The sequence below is a fragment of the Pristiophorus japonicus genome, chromosome 8 (genome assembly GCF_044704955.1).
Source record: "Pristiophorus japonicus isolate sPriJap1 chromosome 8, sPriJap1.hap1, whole genome shotgun sequence".
NCBI lineage: Eukaryota > Metazoa > Chordata > Chondrichthyes > Pristiophoridae > Pristiophorus > Pristiophorus japonicus.
The window spans coordinates 56,908,168-56,929,355 of record NC_091984.1 but is presented as its reverse complement, the minus strand read 5'-3'; the positions used below and the strand labels follow the sequence as shown (position 1 = coordinate 56,929,355).

The following is a 21,188-nucleotide window of genomic DNA, read 5'->3' as shown; positions in this document are numbered from 1 at the left end:
ACCGATCTTCCTCTGCCACGTGGTGGTTAGCAGGTTTTGCACGAGCTACAAGCTCGTTGGAGGTGCCCCATTGCTCCACAGCTCTTGCAAACATACCCTTTAGAAGCGGCATGAATAGGCTGAATGGAAGTCTCATCAACGCCAACAAGGTGTGAATTGCCTTGCATTCATCCTTTGTTGCGGACTCTGAGCCATCTGGGTCACCTGAGACCTACTGGCAGTTGCAGACTCGTGGTTTCTGCCCTGTACATTTATGCGCTCACACACAGTTCCAGTTAATTTATGAACATTGCTAGCACTTGTGTGCTGAGAGATTTGTTTGGTGTTAACACTGGTGGTCATAAACGCCTGTGCTTTCGCAATGGCCTTACTGAGGGTCGGTGTCTCTACAGTCAAAAGTTTTCATAGGTTGGTCCCGTGGCCAATGCTCAGTACAAAAAAGTCTCTGAGCATTTGCTCCAGATAGCCATCAAACTCAAATTGTCCTGCAAGTCGCCTTAGCTCGGCGACGTAGCTCGCCACTTCCTGACCTTCAGATCGCTGTCACATGTAGAACCAATTCCTCGCCTTCAGCACGCTCTCCCTTGGGTTAAGATGCTCCTGAACCAGTGTACATAGCTCCTCATACGACTTATCTGTCGGTTTCAACAGAGCCGGAAGATTCTTAATGAGGCTGTAGGTCGGTGCCCTGCAGACTGTGAGGAGGACCGCTCTCCTTTTTGCAGCGCTTCCTTCTCCGTCCAGCTCATTGGCTACAAAGTACTGGTCTCGCCGTTCGACATAGGCTTCCCAGTCCTCACCCTCAGAGAACTTCTCCAGGATGCCCACAGTTTGCTGCATCTTTGCGTTGGATTCGTATACTCGTCGCTCGTTGTGTTCCTAACGCAGATGAGACTGCATGCACGGAGGTAAACGTAACAGTGACTTCAGCCTTTATTAAGACACTCCAGAGTGAGGAACAGGCCTTGGGGGCCGGCTTATATACAGTGCTCCCAAGATATGCTGGGATCCCTTGGGACTTCAGGGGATGCACTCAGACTGGTGGCGTAACATGGGAGTGCATGCTTGACAGATACACACACATAGAAACATAGAAAATAGGTGCAGGAGTAGGCCCTTCGAGCCTGCACCACCATTCAATAAGACCATGGCTGATCATTCCCTCAGTACACCTTTCCTGCTTTTTCTCCATACCCCTTGATCACCTTAGCCGTAAGGGCCATATCTAATTCCCTCTTGAATATATCCAATGAACTGGCATCAACAACTCTCTGCGGCAGGGAATTCCACAGGTTAACAACTCTGAGAGAAGTTGTTTCTCCTCAACTCAGTCCTAAATGGCCTCCCCCTTATCCTAAGCCTGTGTCCCCTGGTTCTGGACTTCCCCAACTTTGGGAACACTCTACCCGCATCTAACCTGTCCTGTCCCGTCAGAATCTTATGTTTCTATGAGATCCCCTCTCGTCCTTCTAAACTCCAGTGTATAAAGGCCCAGTTGATCCAGTCTCTTCTCATATGTCAGTCCAGCCACCCCGGGAATCAGTCTGGTGAACCTTCGCTGCAAGAACGTCCTTCCTCAGATTAGGAGACCAAAACTGAACAAAATATTCCAGGTGAGGCCTCACCAAGGCCCTGTACAACTGCAGTAAGACCTCCCTACTCCTATACTCAAATCCCCTAGCTATGAAGGTGCCTTCACCACCTACTGTACCTGTATGCCAACTTTCAATGACTGATGCACCATGACACCCAGGTCTCGTTGCACCTTCCCTTTTCCTAATCTGCCGCCATTCAGAAATTAATCTGTCTTCGTGTTTTTGCCCCCAAAGTGGATAACCTCATATTTATCCACATTATTCTGCATCTGCCATGCACTTGCCCACTTACCTAACCTGTCCAAGTCACCCTGCAGCCTCTTGGCGTCCCCCCTCACAGCTCACACCGCCACCCAGTTTAGTGTCATCTGCAAACTTGGAGATATTACACTCAATTCCTTCATCTAAATCATTAATGTATATTGTAAATAGCTGGGGTCTGAGCCCTGCGGCACTCCACTAGTCACTGCCTGCCATTCTGAAAAGGACCCGTTTATCCAGAAATTAGTTTCATTAATAATTCTAGTAGAAATGTGTTGGATTCCCATCCATGGTTAGAGATGGGGGTCGAAATTGCCCTTTGTGCGATGCCTGTTAGTAACCCCCCGGAAGTGCTAACGGGACGCAAAATACTTTTCACTCGCTGTTGGGGGGGCGGGAGGGTGCTACCAGCTCCTCCAAAATTGCACGAGAGTTAGCAGAGGTGCTGCCACGGTAGTGGCGCGCAACTGGCGATGACGTCATCGATGTGCGCGTCGACCCCTTTCCGCCCCACAGCAGATAATGGTGTCGGCGCCAACCTCATTGGTCATGAACCGAGCCGACATCTGTTTGCGGGGCGGTAGTTAAAGGGGAGGTCCGGAGCGCCCTACGCCGCCATCTTGGCAGTTTTGCCGACTCACTGGTTGGCCCGACGACGACTTCTCTTGCATGGTCCGGGCCAACATCATGCAGCCCGGAACTCGGTTTTGGGTATGGGTTGCGGCCTTGACACCATGCCGCCCTGGTGGCCTAGTGGAGGCCATCAGAGGCCCGACAGAGCGTGCAGCGGCCCTCCTCTAAGGGGAGTGGTGTTGAACCACCTCAGCGCTAAGCAGAGCATAGCGCCCCAGAAGCGCCCCGGAGCTCACCCGAAGAGGAAGTGGAGCGTGCGAGATTGCACTCCACTTCCTCTGAGGGACGGTAACTGCAATTTCACGGCTGGGGCGGGATGACTGTGTCGGGAGTAGGAAGTCCCGCTCCGAGCCGGTTACTGCCTCCAATCGGGGCACTGGGGAATTTATCCCCTCAATCTTCATTGGTATTGGGCTGAGATAATGTTGTGGGTAATAAGACATGTTAAATGTTCTGCTTTGTTGTCCTGAAACACCTCACCTTGAGGGAAGAAAAGGTTCAGCAGACATAGGTGGTCACGTTTTTAGTTGAAGTAGGACAATAAGGAAGGAGGATGATGGTTAAAATTAATCTTTTTCTCTCTGGTATGTAGCTATGGTATATTAAGTCTTGCACATGTTCCACACTTTCTGTGCATGTCATTTTTTCCAGTTATGCTTGATGTTTGTGTTATGTTGTTGATGTTAAAATATATGGCAACATTTGGCTGTCATTTGATTGAGATTTAGGGTCTGTCCCACCCGACTGGGTGAGGGACTTGCATCGCCTGAATTATTTGTACCAGACAAATCTATAAAAACGTTTTATTTTCTGTAGCAAGGTAAAACCCTGGCCGAAATTTTCTGGGGCCGGCGGGGGGGTCCAGTCAGTACGATTAGTTGCAGGTCAGGTGGAAAAGTGTTTTTTTGCCCCAGCAGGTTGGGACCCCATTGTGAATCTACTGCCACGAGCCTTTCCCCGATGTCTGGTCTGTCAGCGATGAGCAGACCTGACACGGAGCGGCGGGGGACCCAATTCAGGTAATTATGATCTTGTTTAGAGATCATTAAGAATATATTTGAGCTCACCTTTTGATTTTCCGTGCTCTTTGCTCGGGGATCACCTCTGTTAAGCTGAGGCGGGAGTTCAGTGGGCATTGCATCAGCTGTTGAGTTGACAGCTTCAAATGTAAAGGAAAGCTCCTTCGAGACATCTTCCCTCAGCCACAAGCTCTTCCTCACTGCATTTCCACAACAGATTCAGGATGCTGCAAGTCTTTACACAGTCTGACCTCATTGCCTCTCTTACCATTGACAGATCGCTTCTGTCATCTCTACTTCACCTGCCATGGGTGCCCTTTATACTCTCTCACCTTGGTCCTCAGAATCCCACGACGATCATCCCCAACACCAGAGCACCAGACACACCAGCAGCATCAACAACAATACTAACAGTCTCTGCAATCAACTGATGCTGCACAGGATACCTGGCATCAGTGCCTGACCACATTGCTGCCCGGGAGGCCAATAATGGCTTTGCCATGGCCAGATTTACTTCACTTGACACTGTACACCCTGGATGTCACATGATGTGCAGGTTGGCACCACTCCACACCAACACCATAAAGCATCCCTGCAATGCCCAAGCCATTCCTTCCACACAGTGGCCTCCAGGTGCGATTGATCTCTTAGAAATCACCGGCAGGCAGGAGAATGCAAGAGATCGTACCAGCAGGCAGAAGTCATAGAATGCACACACCGGTGCTCCAATGCATCACATTCAATTATTTTACCAATGAGAATTATTTTGTTTAGTTCAAAAATACAGGCAGTTCTATAAAGTTGTATAGGTTCATCACTTTGTGATTACACATTGAATACTCCACAAGAATTGTAAGAGAACTGACACAACTCACCGGCAGGCAGGAGAACTCACAGGTTGCCATGGCAGCCCGATCTTTTTGGTGCAGATCAAGGCACCACTCTCTCGGGTTAGGCCACGCCAAAATTAAGAGATCCTAAGGGGAAACTTACAACACTTTTTTTTTGGCGTACTCGAGCCACAAAAAATCGGGCGTAACTCTTCAAGTACGTCAAAAAAATGCTTTGGGGAAAATTGTGCCCCATTAGAGTCTCGTAATGCTCCAATTATCTCTTCCCACCTTGCCCTCTATTTCCTTCTCCCTCATTTATGCAATTCCCTTCTTTCATGTATGCACACATTGTATAATACAAATCAACAGAACATCATTTTGCTTAGTTTATTTACTTCATTAAGTATTGACTGTAATGTCACTATGTTTAGACATATAGGTCACTATATTAGTACCTTCATCTCCCAAACCCTCGATGGAAGGAGAGGTTCGGGGCATGGGTGTGATTAAACGAGCCTGTTGCAGTTTTTGCAATAGTGGGTTTTGAGACATCAGAGTTTCCTGCTGTGGAGAGGCGGGACACTTCATGAACATATTTAAACAGGGCTCTCACAGTGCAATTGACAGGGCTGCTGATTTTCCGTTAATTTTAATATTTTGAAAATTGGGAGAACTGTGAATCAGGCCTGCTTGATGTCCAGCCTGATTCTCCAATTTGTACTACCACTAAGTAAGGCCCTGCACCAGGAGCAGAAGCTTGCAACTTTGGGACTATAATGTGTAGCTTACTGATGTCTTGGGTGGATTGTTCCATATATTTAGACAACAGTTCAAAATTTAAAGGGGTCATTGGGCTTGTTCGTCTTTTTTTAAAGAAATCCTTGGTCGGCTAGCAGAATTATCATCCAAAGAGCACTTCACGACCCATATTGAGCAGATGTTGTTGGAACTTAAGGCACAGGAGGTGAAGAATCAGCATGCTTTAGATGCACTCCGAGAGCAGATCGAGCAACTGCAGATGGAATCCATGTATGTACACAAACAAACAAGAAGAGTAGAACAGTTAATGAATTTGTTCCTGTTCTGTTAACAACTTTATAATGGAAAAGCTTGGGGTGATCACATATAGATTAACATCATATAATGAGGAAATGTTTTATTTGGCAATCCTTGGTTTCCCTTAGTCATGTATTATTATACTTAATCATAGCAAACCAATCAGAAAATACTGTCATATAAACATAAAAGAATGCTCTGTAGAGGGTTCAAAGCTTCATGTAAAGTGTAATTTGATTGTCAGCAGGACCGACAGCAGATATTATTAAAATCAGTTTTTATTCTGTTTCTTCGATTGATTAACTTGGTAGATTATTTTTTTGTTAAGATCAATTGCTGCACATCAATGATAAGTTGCCACAGCACTGTAAAATCCTGTTAGCCTAACTCAATGTTGATTTTAGAATTTTATGTATATCCTTTCTGTACAGTTCTTCGGTGTAAATATTGTTGGTATGACTTTCAATGTAACTTTGAACTGTTTGATAACAGCTTTGCAGTTTTTCATATCTGAATATTGAAGCAGCAATTGATATTTACAAATCAATCCATTGACAATAACAAATTGAAGTTGGAAGATGTATTATCATATTTTGTCACAGTAGTGTTGGTATTCCACTTTGTGTTGTGCCAGAATAATTACTGTACCAACCCCCCTCCCCAGCACACGTAAATGCTGCAACTTCATTGTGACCTAATTACATTATTTAGTGAGCAGCATTAGAAATTGACAACTTGTCTCATATCTCTGTACAGAAGTAGTATGATTGCTTTATAATGCACTCTAATAACTCAGATGATTGTATTCCCTAACTGATTTAAAAAAAAAAAAAATCTCATTCAGTATCTTTAATGCAAACTACCAATAAAATATTTCTGCACGATACAGAATTTTGGACCAATGACGAATAATTTCATTTGTAATAATGTTGTGGCATTTAAATATTTTCCTAAAAAAACGAGTTTGATAGCCAGATTTCATTCTCCGTATTAGGAGTTAGGTTAGAATGCCAGTCATGGCTAAAGCTCGCCCTGAAACTGAGTGGCCTATTACCATAGCTGTTAAGATATTCAGTTGGGAAGGAAAGAATAAGGGAAAAAGTTATGTGTATAGGAAGCTGAAAAAGTGAAATTTAATATGACAGACAAGCTCCCCTGTACGATGTGATTGGATCACTTGAAAATCAGCCTAATCATTGTTGTATTGACAAGAAAATAAAAGCTATCATTCTGTGCTGTAAATTCTATGTTATTCGACTGACTTGTAAATATGTCCTTGAACTAGAGTCAAACAGGATTCAGTCAATGTTACAGACAGTTCTTCTGCAGAGAAAAAGGAAGAAAAAGTACCATTTACTTTTATATCGTTTGCCAGTGGTGACAGCCTATCCACTGAAATAGGGTGAGTCGAAACAATTTAAAATGTAGATACAATACAATATTGTTTACCCACTGGGAAAATGACCAAATTATCTCTATCCTGAATCTATTATACACATTTGTGGGTGTGACCTTGCCACTATTTAGATTACTTTTTTTAGTCATAACTTGAGTTATGATTTAACATGACATCTGGTCACAAGTGTCTTGACTGCCATAATTCCTTTAATTTCTAATCACGTTTAAGGTGGCAGTTTGTGCATTTGCCTTGTGACCTGTTTAACCTCCTAGTATTATCATGCCTGTCAGCATTTTGAATCAAATTAAAGTAACTATCATTATTACAATAATTTTGAATCCTCAAAATACCTTATTTACCCTTATACATTTGCCTAGTCAACTTTAATTTAAGAAAATAAATAAATCCCAAAATTCCACTCATTGTAGTAAGTCATAATAATGAGTTTTATAAATTTTAAGTAATTTATGCCAATAATCAAACGTCCTTCAGATGAAAACCTGTCAGACATGTGAAAAGAAGGGCCAATTTTTAAAATATTTTTAAGATTCATTCGGTGCGGGAGTGCATCAATTGGAACCTTAGGGAGCCTTATAACTTTTAAATTCCCTTCTGCTCACTGTATCATCAACACTAGATACCAGTAATATAACGCGCTGCCATTCCTCTTGTCCAATGATGTAATGGCGGTAATGATGGAAAAATTGATGTATGATGTCACCCGACTAAAACACACACTTGAAATGTGCGATTTGTTCACCAGTCAGTTAGGAGTTAGTGTAATGGTTCCCAAGCTAAGTTCCAACTCTCAACTGTTGCAGATCCAATCAAAGTCAGCAGAAAGTGAGAGAAAAATCTTGCTTCAGTTCTTTTGTTGACAAAGGTCTTAAATTGTTAGGTACTTGAATTGCTGATGGCCACTTATTCTGCCCAATTCATTTTCCTGCTTCACTTTGCCTTGAGAAACTAGCAATTCAGGTACCTGCTGTAACCCACTGTAACAACAACTTGGAAACTTTCAAGTGAGGAATGAAATTTTTAGATGGAAGAACTCTTTGGACCACATCAGTTTGATGTGTCTCCTTACATACATTCTGCATTCTTGCAGTTTTTCCGTCCGGTTACTGAAGCAGTGAGAAATAGGGCTGAATTTAAAGCTGATGTAATGGACACTGTTTACTGGCAGCTCTCTGTGATGAAAACTTACTTTCACATTGCCAGCAGAAAAGGGCTAAAGAGATGAAAGGGCAGTTTGCTGATTAACTGCAGCACAAAATCCACCAATTGAGTAACATTTCATTGATTCCTAATTATGAGCGAGGGGTCAAAGAAGGGAGAATTAGGAGATTTTTTTTAACATGGTGGTTTGGTAGACCATGGAATTCCCTACCATAAATAGTGGATAAATATGAAAAAAAAATGTAAGAGAGTTTGGGAAAAGAGCAGAGAAATGAGATGAAATCAATGCTCTTTCAAAGAATCGGCGCATGTGTGAAGGGCTCAGTTGCCTCCTTCTGCACTGTAAAGTTCTATGGTTTGAATTTTATATTCATCTCTTCATAACATTTTATATAAAAACAGAAAATTATGGAAATACATAGATCAGTCAGCCTCTAATAAGAAAAGACAAGTTATGATGTTTTCGGCGTGTACCTTTCATTGGACTTAATAATGTTTACTTGGTGACAAAATACACAGGGCCCAATATTCCTGGGGATCGCTCTGCTGGTGCAGATGCAGTGGTGGCTTTCAAGGAAAGTTAAAGCTGGAGGCTTAATGAGCTACATGAAGATAAAACCTGTATTTCTGCATCATGGTTTCCTTCTTTTCCAGTGCACTGAAACTAGTCTACCTTCAGAGTGGTGGTAATGACCCTGCTATTCTGGCCCAGATGCATGGCCTTCAGGCAGAGGCTCAACTTCTGGAAAAGTCTGCACGACCGCCAAAGGAGAAAAAGAAAAGTATGTAAAGATCAGAGTCAAGTTTATAGAACTATAAATACACTTCATCTTACTTTTGGGAAATTAACTGTTCTGGACCAAGAAATGCTTGTTGTCGGAGGTAAAATATAACGGTCCTAACTGGATCTGTTGCATTCCTTACACATTACAGAACACGAGTCACCTCGCAGATCACTGGATGCTGAGCTCCTAGCTGTGGAACTTGAGAACCAGCGCCTGGAAGATGAAATTCTAAAACTAAAGTATCAGCGAGAGAGGGGGAAGCCTAATGATGGTAGGTCTCGGACTCTCAGAAATGAGCCTCATGCTTATGGTTACACACTACAAGAGTAACTTAACATAAGGTTAAAGAGTACCAATAGATGAACTGTTTAGAAAATTCCAAACCTGATTAAGTAGTGTCTAAATCTTTAACACTTTTGGCAATGTTCCTATTAAATTAGCAATATTCATTCAAATGAATCTTAAAAATATTACATAACATTCAGGAAAGTTAAAAAGAGAAGTGGTCTAGCCTGGAATACTAAGATGAATATCTTTCCTTTCTGTTAGTTGTAAGGATCCTACATAAAATAATTTGGGCAGTTTAAATCTAGTTCTTACTGTGTATAGCTGTGCAGTCGGGCTGTTGTTGAAAAGAAAGAAAGACTTACCTTTTATTTCGCGCTTTTCACGACCACCGGACATTTCAAAGCGCTTTACAGCCAATTAAGTACTTTTGGCGTGTAGTCACTGTTGTAATGTAGGAAATGCGGCAGCCAATTTGCACACAGCAAACTCTGACAAACAGCAATGTGATAATGACCAGATAATCTGTTTTTTTTGTTATGTTGATTAAGGGATAAATATTGGCCAGGACACCGGGGATAACTCCCCTGCTCCTCTTCGAAATAGTGCCATGGGATCTTTTACGTCCACCTGAGAGATGGAGGATCCTGATAACTAAGGTGAAAACAGGTTTTGGCTGCAGAGTCGAGAGAATTTCTCTCTCTATCTGACCATGTTGGATCTAGCCGAGGAGTGTCACATGCCAACACAACATTCCCAAAATGAGAAAGTATTCTCTTTACCACTTGTCATCAGAATGAGCAGAAAAAGTAAATCTGTGACAAATTGTTTCTTTTGAAGGATAAACAAGACCTTGCGAGGTAGATCAGCTGTGGCTCATTGGGTAGCACACTCGCCTCTGAATCAGAAGGTTGTGGGTTCAAGTCCCACTGCAGGGACTTGAGCTCATCTAGATTGACACTCCAGTGCAGTGCTGAGGGGAGTGCTGCATTGTTGGAGGTGCCGTCTCTCAGGCGAGATGTTAAACCGAGGTGAACGTAAAAGATCCCATGGCACTTTTACAAAAGAGCAGGGGAGTTATCACCAGTATCCTGGCCAATATCAATATAACAAAAAAAAACAGATTATCTGGTGGAAGCTGGGTCATTGAATAAATTTAAGGCGGAGATGGACAGATTTTTGAACGATAAGGGAGTAAAGGGTTATGGGGAGCGGGCAGGGAAGTGGAGCCGAATCCATGATCAGATCAGCCATGATCTTATTGAATGGCGGACCAGGCTCGATGGACCAAATGGCCTACTTCTGCTCCAATTTCTTATGTTTAGAAAAAAATCTATTTTTTTGATTTTTTTTTTTGTGTTTTAATAGGGTTTAAAATAAACTTACCTTTGTGGACAGGGTTTTTAACATAAAAATGAGCATTTAAAAGTTATTTTTATATGTTTTAAAACTCATAGACTGTGCCTGCTTTTACCAGCTGCAAGAGTTTTAAGGACATTCACTGAGCAAGAGTTGGGCAAATAGCCCAATTTCTCCCGCGCAAAAGTCCTGGCTGCGGAGATGTGTTCGATCTGTCAAGCTATAATAATTGACAAATTGGAAAAGCTGGTTTTCGGCGCATGCGCATTGCGTGCCGAAAACTGGCTTTTGCGGGGCCTCGCCAGGTCCGTACGTATTCCGTATGGACCCGACGAGGCTGGAATTTTAGCCCCATTAACAAAAATTAAAAATGCAGGAAATTAATACAGCATCTGTAGAGAAAAGGGGCAGGTTAATGTTTCAGGTAGAACTCTTCAAATAGAAACAAACATTTCAGTAGAATTGGGGAAAGTTGGGATGGGGGAACAACAGGATCTGCAATCATAGCAAGGAGGTTATTTGTTGAATGACATGAAACCTGCTTACAGGAAAAGCAGGGAATTGAAAGAATTTTTTTTTTTAACGAATTCGCAAATAACGAAGGCATTGAGGGGGCCAAAATTGCCTTTCGCCCTAAATGGGGCCCACTTGCCGTTTTAAATTTTTTTTCTACGCCCCAATCCATGGGGCGGAGAGTGATATTCAGTTCTTTAATTTTTTTTTGTGTTGGTGTGGTGTTCCAGGCGGCTGCAGGGCGGAAGAGCTGTTGGGTTGGGTTGGCTGCTGCTCCGAGTCATCAGTGGCACACTGATGTCGTTCGTTTGACGTTGACGCGTCACAATGTTTCTCCCCCCCCCCCCCCCCCCCCCCCCCCCCTTCAGTTAAAGGGGAGGGCCACTGAGAGCCCTGCAACCGCTTTAGTGGCACCTACTGGGCCACCAGGGAGGGTTAGGCAGGGAAAGCGGCCCAGTACCCAAGAGGGGGTGCCAGGCTGTCTGTTGGCAGCTCGGCTGAACCCGTGGCTGCCATTGTCGAGCCGCTGCCCAGCCACAAGAAGCTTCCTGCCGAGGAAAGCTGTCGGGGGCACCAAGTGGCGACTGATCCGCACCCGCGGGGCAATTTCTGCTCCAAAAATAAAGGAGGGCAATTTAGAAAATGTTGGCCCTTCCACGCCGACCGAGCGGTGAGTGCTTTTCGCACAGTTACCGCTTCTGTGAGGCAGTAACGCCGCTTTTTTTTTAAAAAAAGAAGCAATTTCGGCCCCTGAATACACCCAAAGAAAAGGGTGAACAAATTGGGGTGACCACCATCCCTTACTGTAAAGAAAATGGGAGATAAAGCTAACATCTGAAATTATTAAAGCCAGTGTTTAGATTGAGGGCTCCAGAGTGCTTAAGTGAAAGATGAGATCCTGTTCCTGAACCTTGCATAGAACTTGATTGAAACAAAAATGGAAATGTCAGAGTGGGGATGGTATAAGTTAAAATGGTGAGCCATAGAGTTCCAGGTCACACTTGCAGACAGAACAGAGGTGTTTGTCTATGGGTTCTCTAATCTGTTTTTGGCCAACCAGATATAGAAACATTGAAAATAGGTGCAAGAGTAGGCCCTTCGAGCCTGCACCACCATTCAATAAGATCATGGCTGATCATTCACCTCAGTACCCCTCTCCTTTCTCTCCATATACCGCTTGATCCCTTTAGCTGTATCTAACTCCCTCTTGAATATATCTAATGAACTGGCATCAACAACTCTCTGCGGTAGGGAATTCCACAGGTTAACAACTCTGAGTGAAGAAATTTCTGCTCATCTCAGTCCTCCTCCGATATGGAGGAGACTGCACCATGAGCAGTGAATACAGTATACTAAATTGGAGGAAGTATAATTAAGCTGTTGTCTCGCATGAAAGAAATGTATGTGGCCCTGTACACTGAGGTGGGAGGAGGTGAAAGAACAGGTGATGAGATTGCGCAGCAAAGTGCTCGAGAAGGGCAGCTGGAAATTAGGATGGTGGAAGAGTGAATAAAAGTACCCTGAAAGCAATGGTTCCTCTGGAACATGGAGAAGTGACAAAAAGGCAAAATGTGCTTGATGATATGAGAAGATGATGGCAAATTTAAAAACTGATAGAAAGGAGGTGAAGCCAAGAGGGACCCTGTTGCCAAGAGAGGAGGAGGATAGAGATGTGAGATGGATACAGTTGAGGGTGTTAACTACTCTTGAAGGTAAACTTGAGCTGAAGAAAAATGAGACTATTTTAGAAGCTCTAAATGTTTAGTATTTGCAGTTTTTTCTTAGTCTATATACAGTTACATCACTGCAGTAATGAAGACAGAGGATCAGGATGTACTGTAATTAAAAACATATCTTAAATAGCTTTAATTATATTTTACTGACAATTGTTGTAAATTGATAAAAAACCTTTTGTCTCATAATATTTTTTGTAAAACATTTTTGAGTTGCTGAAACATAGGGCCCAAGTTTCCACATGATTCGCGCCTGATTTTTAAGAGCAACTGGTGGAGAACGGACTATTTTAGAAATCGCAATTCTCCACTTTTTTTCTGCAGTTCTAGTCAGGTAGAACAGTTCTAGTTTAGAACAGAATTTTTTCTTCAAAAGGAGGCGTGTCCGGCCACTGACGCCTGATTGGGGGAGCGGGTCTCGGGGGGGGGGGGGGGAGCGGGTATCGGGTCGGGGAGGAGCGGGTCTCGTGGGGGGGGCGGAGCGGGGGTGGGGGTGGGGGGGTGTAGCAGGGGGGTAGGTGGTGGGGGGTAGGGGGGGTGGTGGGGGGTAGGGGGGGTGGTGGGGGGTAGGGGGGGTGGTGGGGGGCAGGGGGGGGTGGGGGGGGGAGCGGGTGTCGGGTCGGGACGGTGGGGGGCGGAGCGGGTGTCGGGTCTCGGGGCGGGGGGAGCGGGTGTCGGGGCGGGGGGTGGGGAGCGGGTGTCGGGTCGGGGCAGGGGGGGAGCGGGTGTCGGGTCAGGGCCGGGGGAGAGCGGGTGTCGGGTCTGGTCGGCGGGGGGGGAGGGGGTAAGGAGCGAGTGTCGGGTCTGGTCGGGGCGGGGAGCAGGAGCTGGCCGTGGGAGGTGCCTCATTCACGCAGCCCCAGTGAGGCCATTCAGCCAGGGCTCGGGGCTGCGTGCTTTGGCCCCCTCCCACACAGTTCGGCGCTTGGAGCTACTGCACTTGCGTGCCGACTGTAGCGCGCATGTGCAGAGGTCCCGGCACTGTTTTCAGCGCCGGGACCTGGCTCCGCCCCCCCCACAGCTCGTGCTGGCTGCGCCGAGTGCCACAGGACCTTCAGGTAGGTGGAGAATACCGAGGATTTTTTTAGGCGCGAAAAACGGGCGCCCAGCTTGGAGGGGCGCCCGTTTTTTTTCTTGTGGAAACTTGGGCCCATAGTTGCACCTGTGTTCTGAAAAAAATAGAATCTTTTCAGCAGAACTCAATTATTGTCCAACAAAACAAAATCTCTTAATGAAACAGTGGTACTGACTTGAAAGATGTTTAGTTACTGTGAGTTTCACTGTACTGGTCTTAACTTCACTCCTGCTTGTTAATTCTGTATGTACTGTGCATTGCGTTGTGCCTATTTAAAATGTTGCAATCTAATTTACTGTCATTTTCACTCCTTAAATCTTCAACCAGATCTATTTTGAGCTAATAAGAGAAATATATCCTTTTTTAATTCTTATGTTAGTGAATCAGCATAAAGAATGTAAAACCAAATCTTTTATGTTGCTATTGACTGTAATTTTTAGAAACATTTAATAAAAATATAATTTGAATAGGAAAAATTGTCTGTTAATCCAATATTTCATTCAATATGAAGAGAAATAATAAGGACCTAAGGAAGCATGGAATGAGAAAGGACTGTTCGATCCATAAACCCAGGTCTCTCGACAGACCATGTGTGATCTACTCTGTCATAGGCTGCACCCAATCTATTTAATTTCATAAGGACAAATTCTGCAAAGTGTCTTCCTATCCCCTCCCGAAAGGTAAATTGCATCCTATATTACTTATCTTGGTCAGTTATCAGCTTGGCATGACATTTCCATGCTCCAGGAGCTGAGGAATGATCATATTCCAAGCAGAATTCAATCATTTCTATCATCTTCCAACCTTCAATCTTGTTCCTATCCAAATATTCATCCAGATCTTTAATTTTTCTCTCTCATTCTCTCCTCTTGTTTCCTATCCTGAAGACATTAATTTTCCGCTGGAGTACAATTCCACAGGAACAGTAGCTCACTCAGTTGTATTCATGTGTAAGCTTTGATGGTGAGTGTTAGTGAAAATAAATTCACATAGACTCTGGTAAGGTAAGAGTGACAACTTCATTGCAAACAGAGCTCTGGTAGAAGAGTTGAGATCCCACGACCTGCGAAGCACCTTCTCCCCGAGTGCCTGGTGCCGTGGGGGTTATAAGCAGTTTACAGAGGGCGGAATACAATCATTTAAATTAATTTACATACAACCAATCATATTGTTGCACAACTTTTTAGTCCTAGTGAAACCTGATAGCATGGCGTGAGTTTAGGGGCCCTTCCTCTTTATCTTCTTTTGTGGTTAGTTATTCTGTTGCAAAGCTTTCTATGAAACAGTGGCCTGCACCTGGTCATGAGTCACTTGTTGCTGCAGAGTTCATATCAGCGGACAGCAGATAGGCTTCTTGGTTCAAAGTTCATTTTGTGGCAAGGCAGATAGTTGGCTTACCCCATCATGCTTTGCGATGTCCGAAAATCCACTCCAACAGTTCCCCCTGTTGGTCCTGGAGGATGTTCACGAAATCCAGATGACCACAATGAAGGTGGCTCAGTGCCTAATATGCGGCTTTCGAGGCAAGTTACTTCCCTGACATTTCGTATGTACACCTTGCCTGTAGCTCTAGCCTACCCTTCATAGGTAGTGGTCTGTGCCTGCGTCGTCCGCTCCGTCTTCCTCAGCGTCTCCGGGTGTTCCCATCAGATGTTCTTTTCCGGTGATCACGCTGGCAACCGGCACTATTCGGGCCATCATGACTTTACAGCAGATATTAAAACATCCGATAATCAAACAACAAGTAATTATTATTACAACAAGAATAACTGCGTTAAATAGGACCTCCAGGATCCCCCTAATAGCCAGTCAAGCCAGCTAGTCCCCCTTTTTGGGCCTTGTCAGAAGTCATCAAGCTGCTTTCTTATGGCATCAATGGCTTGGGTGATATTGTATGATTCATCCGTAACATGCGTTATACATTTGTCTCCTATTATTGTGCATACTCCCCCTTGTTGGGCTAACTGATAATCTCCGGCATAACGGGTCTGCTGCGTATACGATCTTAATTCAGACAGCTCCCGGTTGATGGCATCCAATCCCTTAGATGTGCTGTTTCCCAGAATGGTTAATCCACAAATAAGATAATTCCTATTTTTGGCACGAATTACCCCCGCTGATTTCCCCCCCCCCCCCCCCACCCCACAGACAGGGCCTTGAGGAACCCGTAACCCAGTAATGATCCCAGCGTGATAGGATCCTCCCAATTGGCACAGAACTCCTTGCTGATGGCCCGTGTTACTATCCTTCTCCGGGTATGCCCCCTTTTAGGGCATGGAACAGTGAGTGGTTCAACAGTTCCTACTGCAAAGAAGACCGGGAGGGTCAGTGTTGCAGTCTTCAAGGTGCCATTGAGGAGGAACATGAATCCCTCCTTCGCTCTATAACACTTTACGTCGGTGTTGCTAACACTCGTGAACTGCTTATACCACCAATTGCTCGGTTCCCTTGAATTTGAGCCCGATCCTACCAATTGGTAAGCATCAAACGGGTATGCCCATGTTTCTGAGCTGACATGAGTTCCGTTGCACTGACCGCAGATAACTTGCCTCCCTGCGGTCACATTCAGGCATCTTTGCTCGTTACAGGTGCAAGTAAACTGGCCTCTATGCACTCGATAGTGCTGATGGACACACTGCGTCTGCACACAGGTGGCGTCCTCGGGGACCAGGGCATATGCACACCCCCATCCTTTCCCCGAGAAGCAAAGCGGGTAGCTTGCATTGTCTGAGCATACCATTTCGTCCTTTCCCCGGGACCCCCTGTACACAGGATCTGTGGGATTTATTAATTCCACGCATCTTCCCGGTATACCCCTTCTATATTCGTCTGTTTGTCCCTCACGGTGTGTCCGAGGTATCCGCCGTATATAAGTCACGGGGGGTCCACCCAGGGGTGGCCACGAATAGGGCCTCTACTGATTGGGCTAGTGGGTAACACACGATTCGATTGCCGTGTAAACTTATATGGGTCTTGAAAAACAATTTATCTTCTAATCTCATTAGCTTTACAACCATGACAACATAGAGTAACGCGATTATATACGCTATCTTAGACATGTTTGTTACGCTCAAACAATACAATATTTACACATTAGCAGTCGCTGTAATTTGGACTTGCTTGCAGTCGTCACCTGTTCGGGGTGCATAAACAAGTATCCTGGTTACATTATCGTGAATCACATGTCTTATGTTTACTCATTAGTTTCTTTGTACAATTTCAACTGGGTCCAATGTTTCCATACACTCTTCCCTCTTATGTCCAGACAGGCACAGGTGTCTCCACTGATTATGACCTCATATGGGCCATTCCATTTTGGTGCAAACCCTGGTTTTTCAGGTAATGTTTTTACCATGACGCGACGTCACGCCATCGGGATGTCAGGGAGCCTTTCAAGCTCTTTCTGAGCGTCTCTCTCTTCCTGATTGTCTCTTACTAATTTACGCATCCCTTTGAGTTGAGTGCTGAGTTCCAAAACATACCGTTTAATTTTGTCTTTCTATGGGCCTACGTCGGCCCCACCTGTTATGATGCTTTCTGGTAATTGCATCGCCCTTCCTGTCATTGGTTCATAAGGGATTAATCCGGTTTACCGTGGCTCTTAACTTCATTAATATAATAGGTAATACTTCTGTGCATGTTCTTCCTGACGTTTGCATGGCCTTGGCCAGGGCGTTCTTAAGAGTACGGTTCATGCGTTCTACCATTCCAGAACTCTGCGGGTGGTAGGGGATGTGGAATATTTGTTTTATGCCCATCAGCTGGCATACTGTTTTTACAATCTTCCCAGTAAAGTGGGTGCCTTGGTCGCAATCCATCTGAAGAGGCACTCCCCATCGGGGAATCACCTGCTCGGTCAATATCCTTGCCACTGTTGAGGCAGTGCAATCACGTGTGGGGAAAACTTCCACCCACCGGGTAAATTGATCTATAATCACTAGGCAATATCTTTTTCCATGGGATGGGGGCAAAGGACCTGTGAAATCAATTTGTAAATGTTCCCATGGCCCCCGTGGATGGGGCTGGTGTCCCATTTTAATTTTAATGGGCCTGCCTGGATTATATTGTGCGCAAGTAACGCATCGATGGCAATGTTTGGCAATATCTCTTCCCATCCCCTTCCACCACCAATCTCTTCCAAGACTCCCGGTCATGGCCTCTTGTCCCGAATGGGACAGGCCATGGTGCAACTCCAATAAGGTATTCTGTATGCATTCAGACGCCATTACCTTGTCGTTTCGTCTCCAAACGTTATCCTTTCCTTGCGTTGCGCCCTGCTTTGTCCACATACCCCTCCTTTCTTCCTCAGAAGTGTCCTGGTGTAGTTTCTCGATACTTATCTGTTCGTCTCGGACCCCAGCGGCGCTGACTGAGGCTTCCTCACACTCCTCTTGTTCTAATGCCTCTTGTGCAGCTAAGTCCGCAGCTTGATTTCCCTAGTGACTCAGCCAATCTGGACTGGTTCGGTCCGGTTCCCTTTGGTGGGCTTTAATTTTAATGACCGCTTCCTGTTTTGGTTTATTACTGGCTGCTAAGAGAGCTTCTATTCTCAGCTGGTGTTTTATGGGATGTCCGCTGGTTGTGATAAAACCCCTCCTCCCCCAAGCTGTCATATAATCGTGTACTACCCCGAATGCATATCTACTGTCCGTATAGATATTAATGAACTTACCCTCTGATAGTTCCAGTGCCCGGGTGAGGGCTACCAATTCTGCCACCTGAGCTGATGACCCCCCCCATTAATTTGCCCTGATTTGACTGTCTCTAGATCCTGGTTAACTACAGCCCATCCGGTACGAGGTAGTCTCTCTACGTATTTTCGCAAGCCGTCCACAAACAAGGTTTGTTCTGCGGTTTGAAGGGGGGTGTCTTTTATTCTATCCTCTTCCATGTCCATATCCATGTCCCTGCAATAGTGGGGCTCTCCCTCTTGCACTATGCCCTCCGCGGGGTTTTCCCCTACATCTCTAATTATAGTTACTGCTTTGTTGGGTGGCAAGAGGACTGATTTCCACTTTGCCCGTCTCATATTCGAAACGGTTCTCAGTTTTCCTGTGTTTAATATTTCTACCAACGTGTGTTTGGTGTGGAGAATGATGTTTCCGGTCATTACCACGGGCTCGCTTATTTTTACTGCCCAAGCTGCGCAGTCTAGTGCAGCTTTTCATCTGGATAATCCGGTCACCACCGGACCTTCGGCGGTGGAGTAATAGGCTATAGGTCTCCTTTTATCCCTGTGAAATTGGGTGACCACGGCCGTTTGGAACCCATCTTCATTGTTACAGTGGATGTGGAAATCTTTACCCATGTCAGGCAGTCCCAATCCAGGTGCGGAGACTAGTTCTGACTTGAGTTTACTATATGCCTGTTCTTGTTCAGGGCCCCACTCTATAAGGTCTAGGGCCGGTTTTCCACCCTTTACTAGTCTTTGTATAGGCTCGGCAATCTTTGCAAACTCAGGGATAAAGTTACGGCTATAATTAAAAAGATCCAGTACCTGTCTCACCCCCCTTACCGTTACTGGTCTAGGCATGTCCTTGACAGCCTTTTTCCTATCCGAGGGCATTTCTTTCAACCCCTTTGAAAGGCAGTACCCTAGGTATAGGACTTGGGTTTTCCCTACCTGGACTTTCTTGGGGTTGACCTTAAGGCCTGCCGTCTCCAAAGCTCGTAACACCATGTATAGGGTTGCCTGATGTCCCTCCTTGGTTTCTGAAGCTATTAATATGTCGTCAACATATTGTAAAATACTGTTTCCTGCCAGTACTTCTATTTGTTTTAGTACGTCGCTCATGACTCAGTGGAATATGGCAGGACTATTATGGAACCCTTGTGGTAATCTGGTCCAAGTATATTGTTTATCCTCCACCGTGCAGGCGAATTTCACTTGTGATTCTGGGTCGAGGGGAAGTGCCCAGAAGCCATTGGCTATGTCCAGGACTGTAAAGATTTTATGTTCAGGGGGTAATCCATTAAGGATTGTGGAGGGACTGGCCACTATCAGGTATAGTTTGAGGGTGACCTTATTAAGGGCAGTGTAGTCAATGGTTAGTCTATAACTCCCATCTGGCTTCCCTACTGGCCATGTTGGGGAGTTAGTGGTGCGAACAGTTTCTCTTAAGATACCTTTTTCCACTAGTCCCTTTACTATTTCTACAACTGCTGTTCTGGCTTCGGGTCTTCTAGGGTATTGCCAGTGTGGTTTATGAGATGGTCCAGGGACCTTAATAGGGTCCATGTCCGCCTTTCCGGTATCCAATTTTGTCTGTGCCCAAACCCCGGGCACAGAGGCACAAATGCTGCCATATCCTCCAATCTCTATATGCCAATTGTTTTTTGTGGCTGTTGCTACACCTAAACTTTCCCTATGATGAGCTATCTGTCCCAAATCTCCCTTACTGCTATCTGCCTTTGGCCATGTTAATTTCCCCTTGCCACAATCAATCAGGGCCTGAAATTCCTTCATTACATCATTCCCCAATATTGTTCCCTCATGATTCTTGCATACGTAAAATCTCATGGGTATACATAAATTATCAATTTCCACCACTTGGATGGTGCTCAGGTAGGCCGGTGTTGGCCGTCCATTTATTCCGTTTATTAAAGCCTTTTTGTCGGTTACGGGAAGGGGTAGATTGGTAATGGATATTGAGGCTCCAGTGTCCATTAGCATCTCACACTGTCTGCCCCCTACTAGTGCAGACACATATATCTTCCCTCCTTTTTACTTTGTACAGGGGCTGCCGGGCATCACAGGGTGGCTTTGTACTCCTGCCACTGCTGGTATTCCTGTTCTGACAGGGTCCTTGCCTTATTAGGATAGCCATTTTTACTATAGCAGTTGGTGTCTAAATGTCCCTTTTTGCTGCAATATGTGCATTGTTTTTCCATGCGTTTCCCCTTACATTCTTTGGCAAAGTGACCCACCTTCCCGCAGTTAAGGCATGTCCACTTTTTCTGCCCTCCCCCCGTCTCTGCTGCAAAAACCCTTTCTTGTTTTATCTTTGTTTGGGATTTTTCATCGCCCCCTCCCTGGACGCCACTAGCCCACTCGACCAGTTCATCATAATCCTGGGTTACAATTACTCCCATTTTTATAATGGTCTGGTGTGCAACGGATAGTCCGTCCTTAAATGCCTGGATAAATGCTCGGTCACCGCGGCCCGGGTTTCCCTGTCCAGAGCATTCTTGATATATCTGGAATAATCATTCCCCATACTCTGAGGCTCCTTCCCCCTTTTGTTGTTTGGTTGTAGTAATTTTACTCCAATTCGTAGGGGCATTACCTAAAGCTTGTTGGATCTCGGTTTTAAAAGGGCCAAAGGCCGCCTGTTGGCCATCTACTTCGGTGGTTAAAGGTACTGCGTGTGTCCAACGTCCCCCTGAAAAGTCAGCATTGGCTGCCATCGCGGCTCCTCCGGCCACTACTCTTCACCGATCTGCCGGGCAAGTCGCTCAGACTA

General features: G+C 45.1%; 1 protein-coding gene across 1 annotated transcript in view; it reads left to right on the top strand.

Annotated features, from left to right (window-relative positions):
* ccdc17 (coiled-coil domain containing 17) overlaps nt 1-21,188 on the top strand; it is a 72,471-nt gene that overhangs the window by 23,355 nt on the left and 27,928 nt on the right. The window contains exons 4-7 of the mRNA XM_070886820.1: nt 5,217-5,370; nt 6,683-6,799; nt 8,630-8,757; nt 8,909-9,031. Coding sequence (XP_070742921.1) covers nt 5,217-5,370; nt 6,683-6,799; nt 8,630-8,757; nt 8,909-9,031 — 522 coding nt within the window. The remainder of the gene's footprint in view (nt 1-5,216; nt 5,371-6,682; nt 6,800-8,629; nt 8,758-8,908; nt 9,032-21,188) is intronic.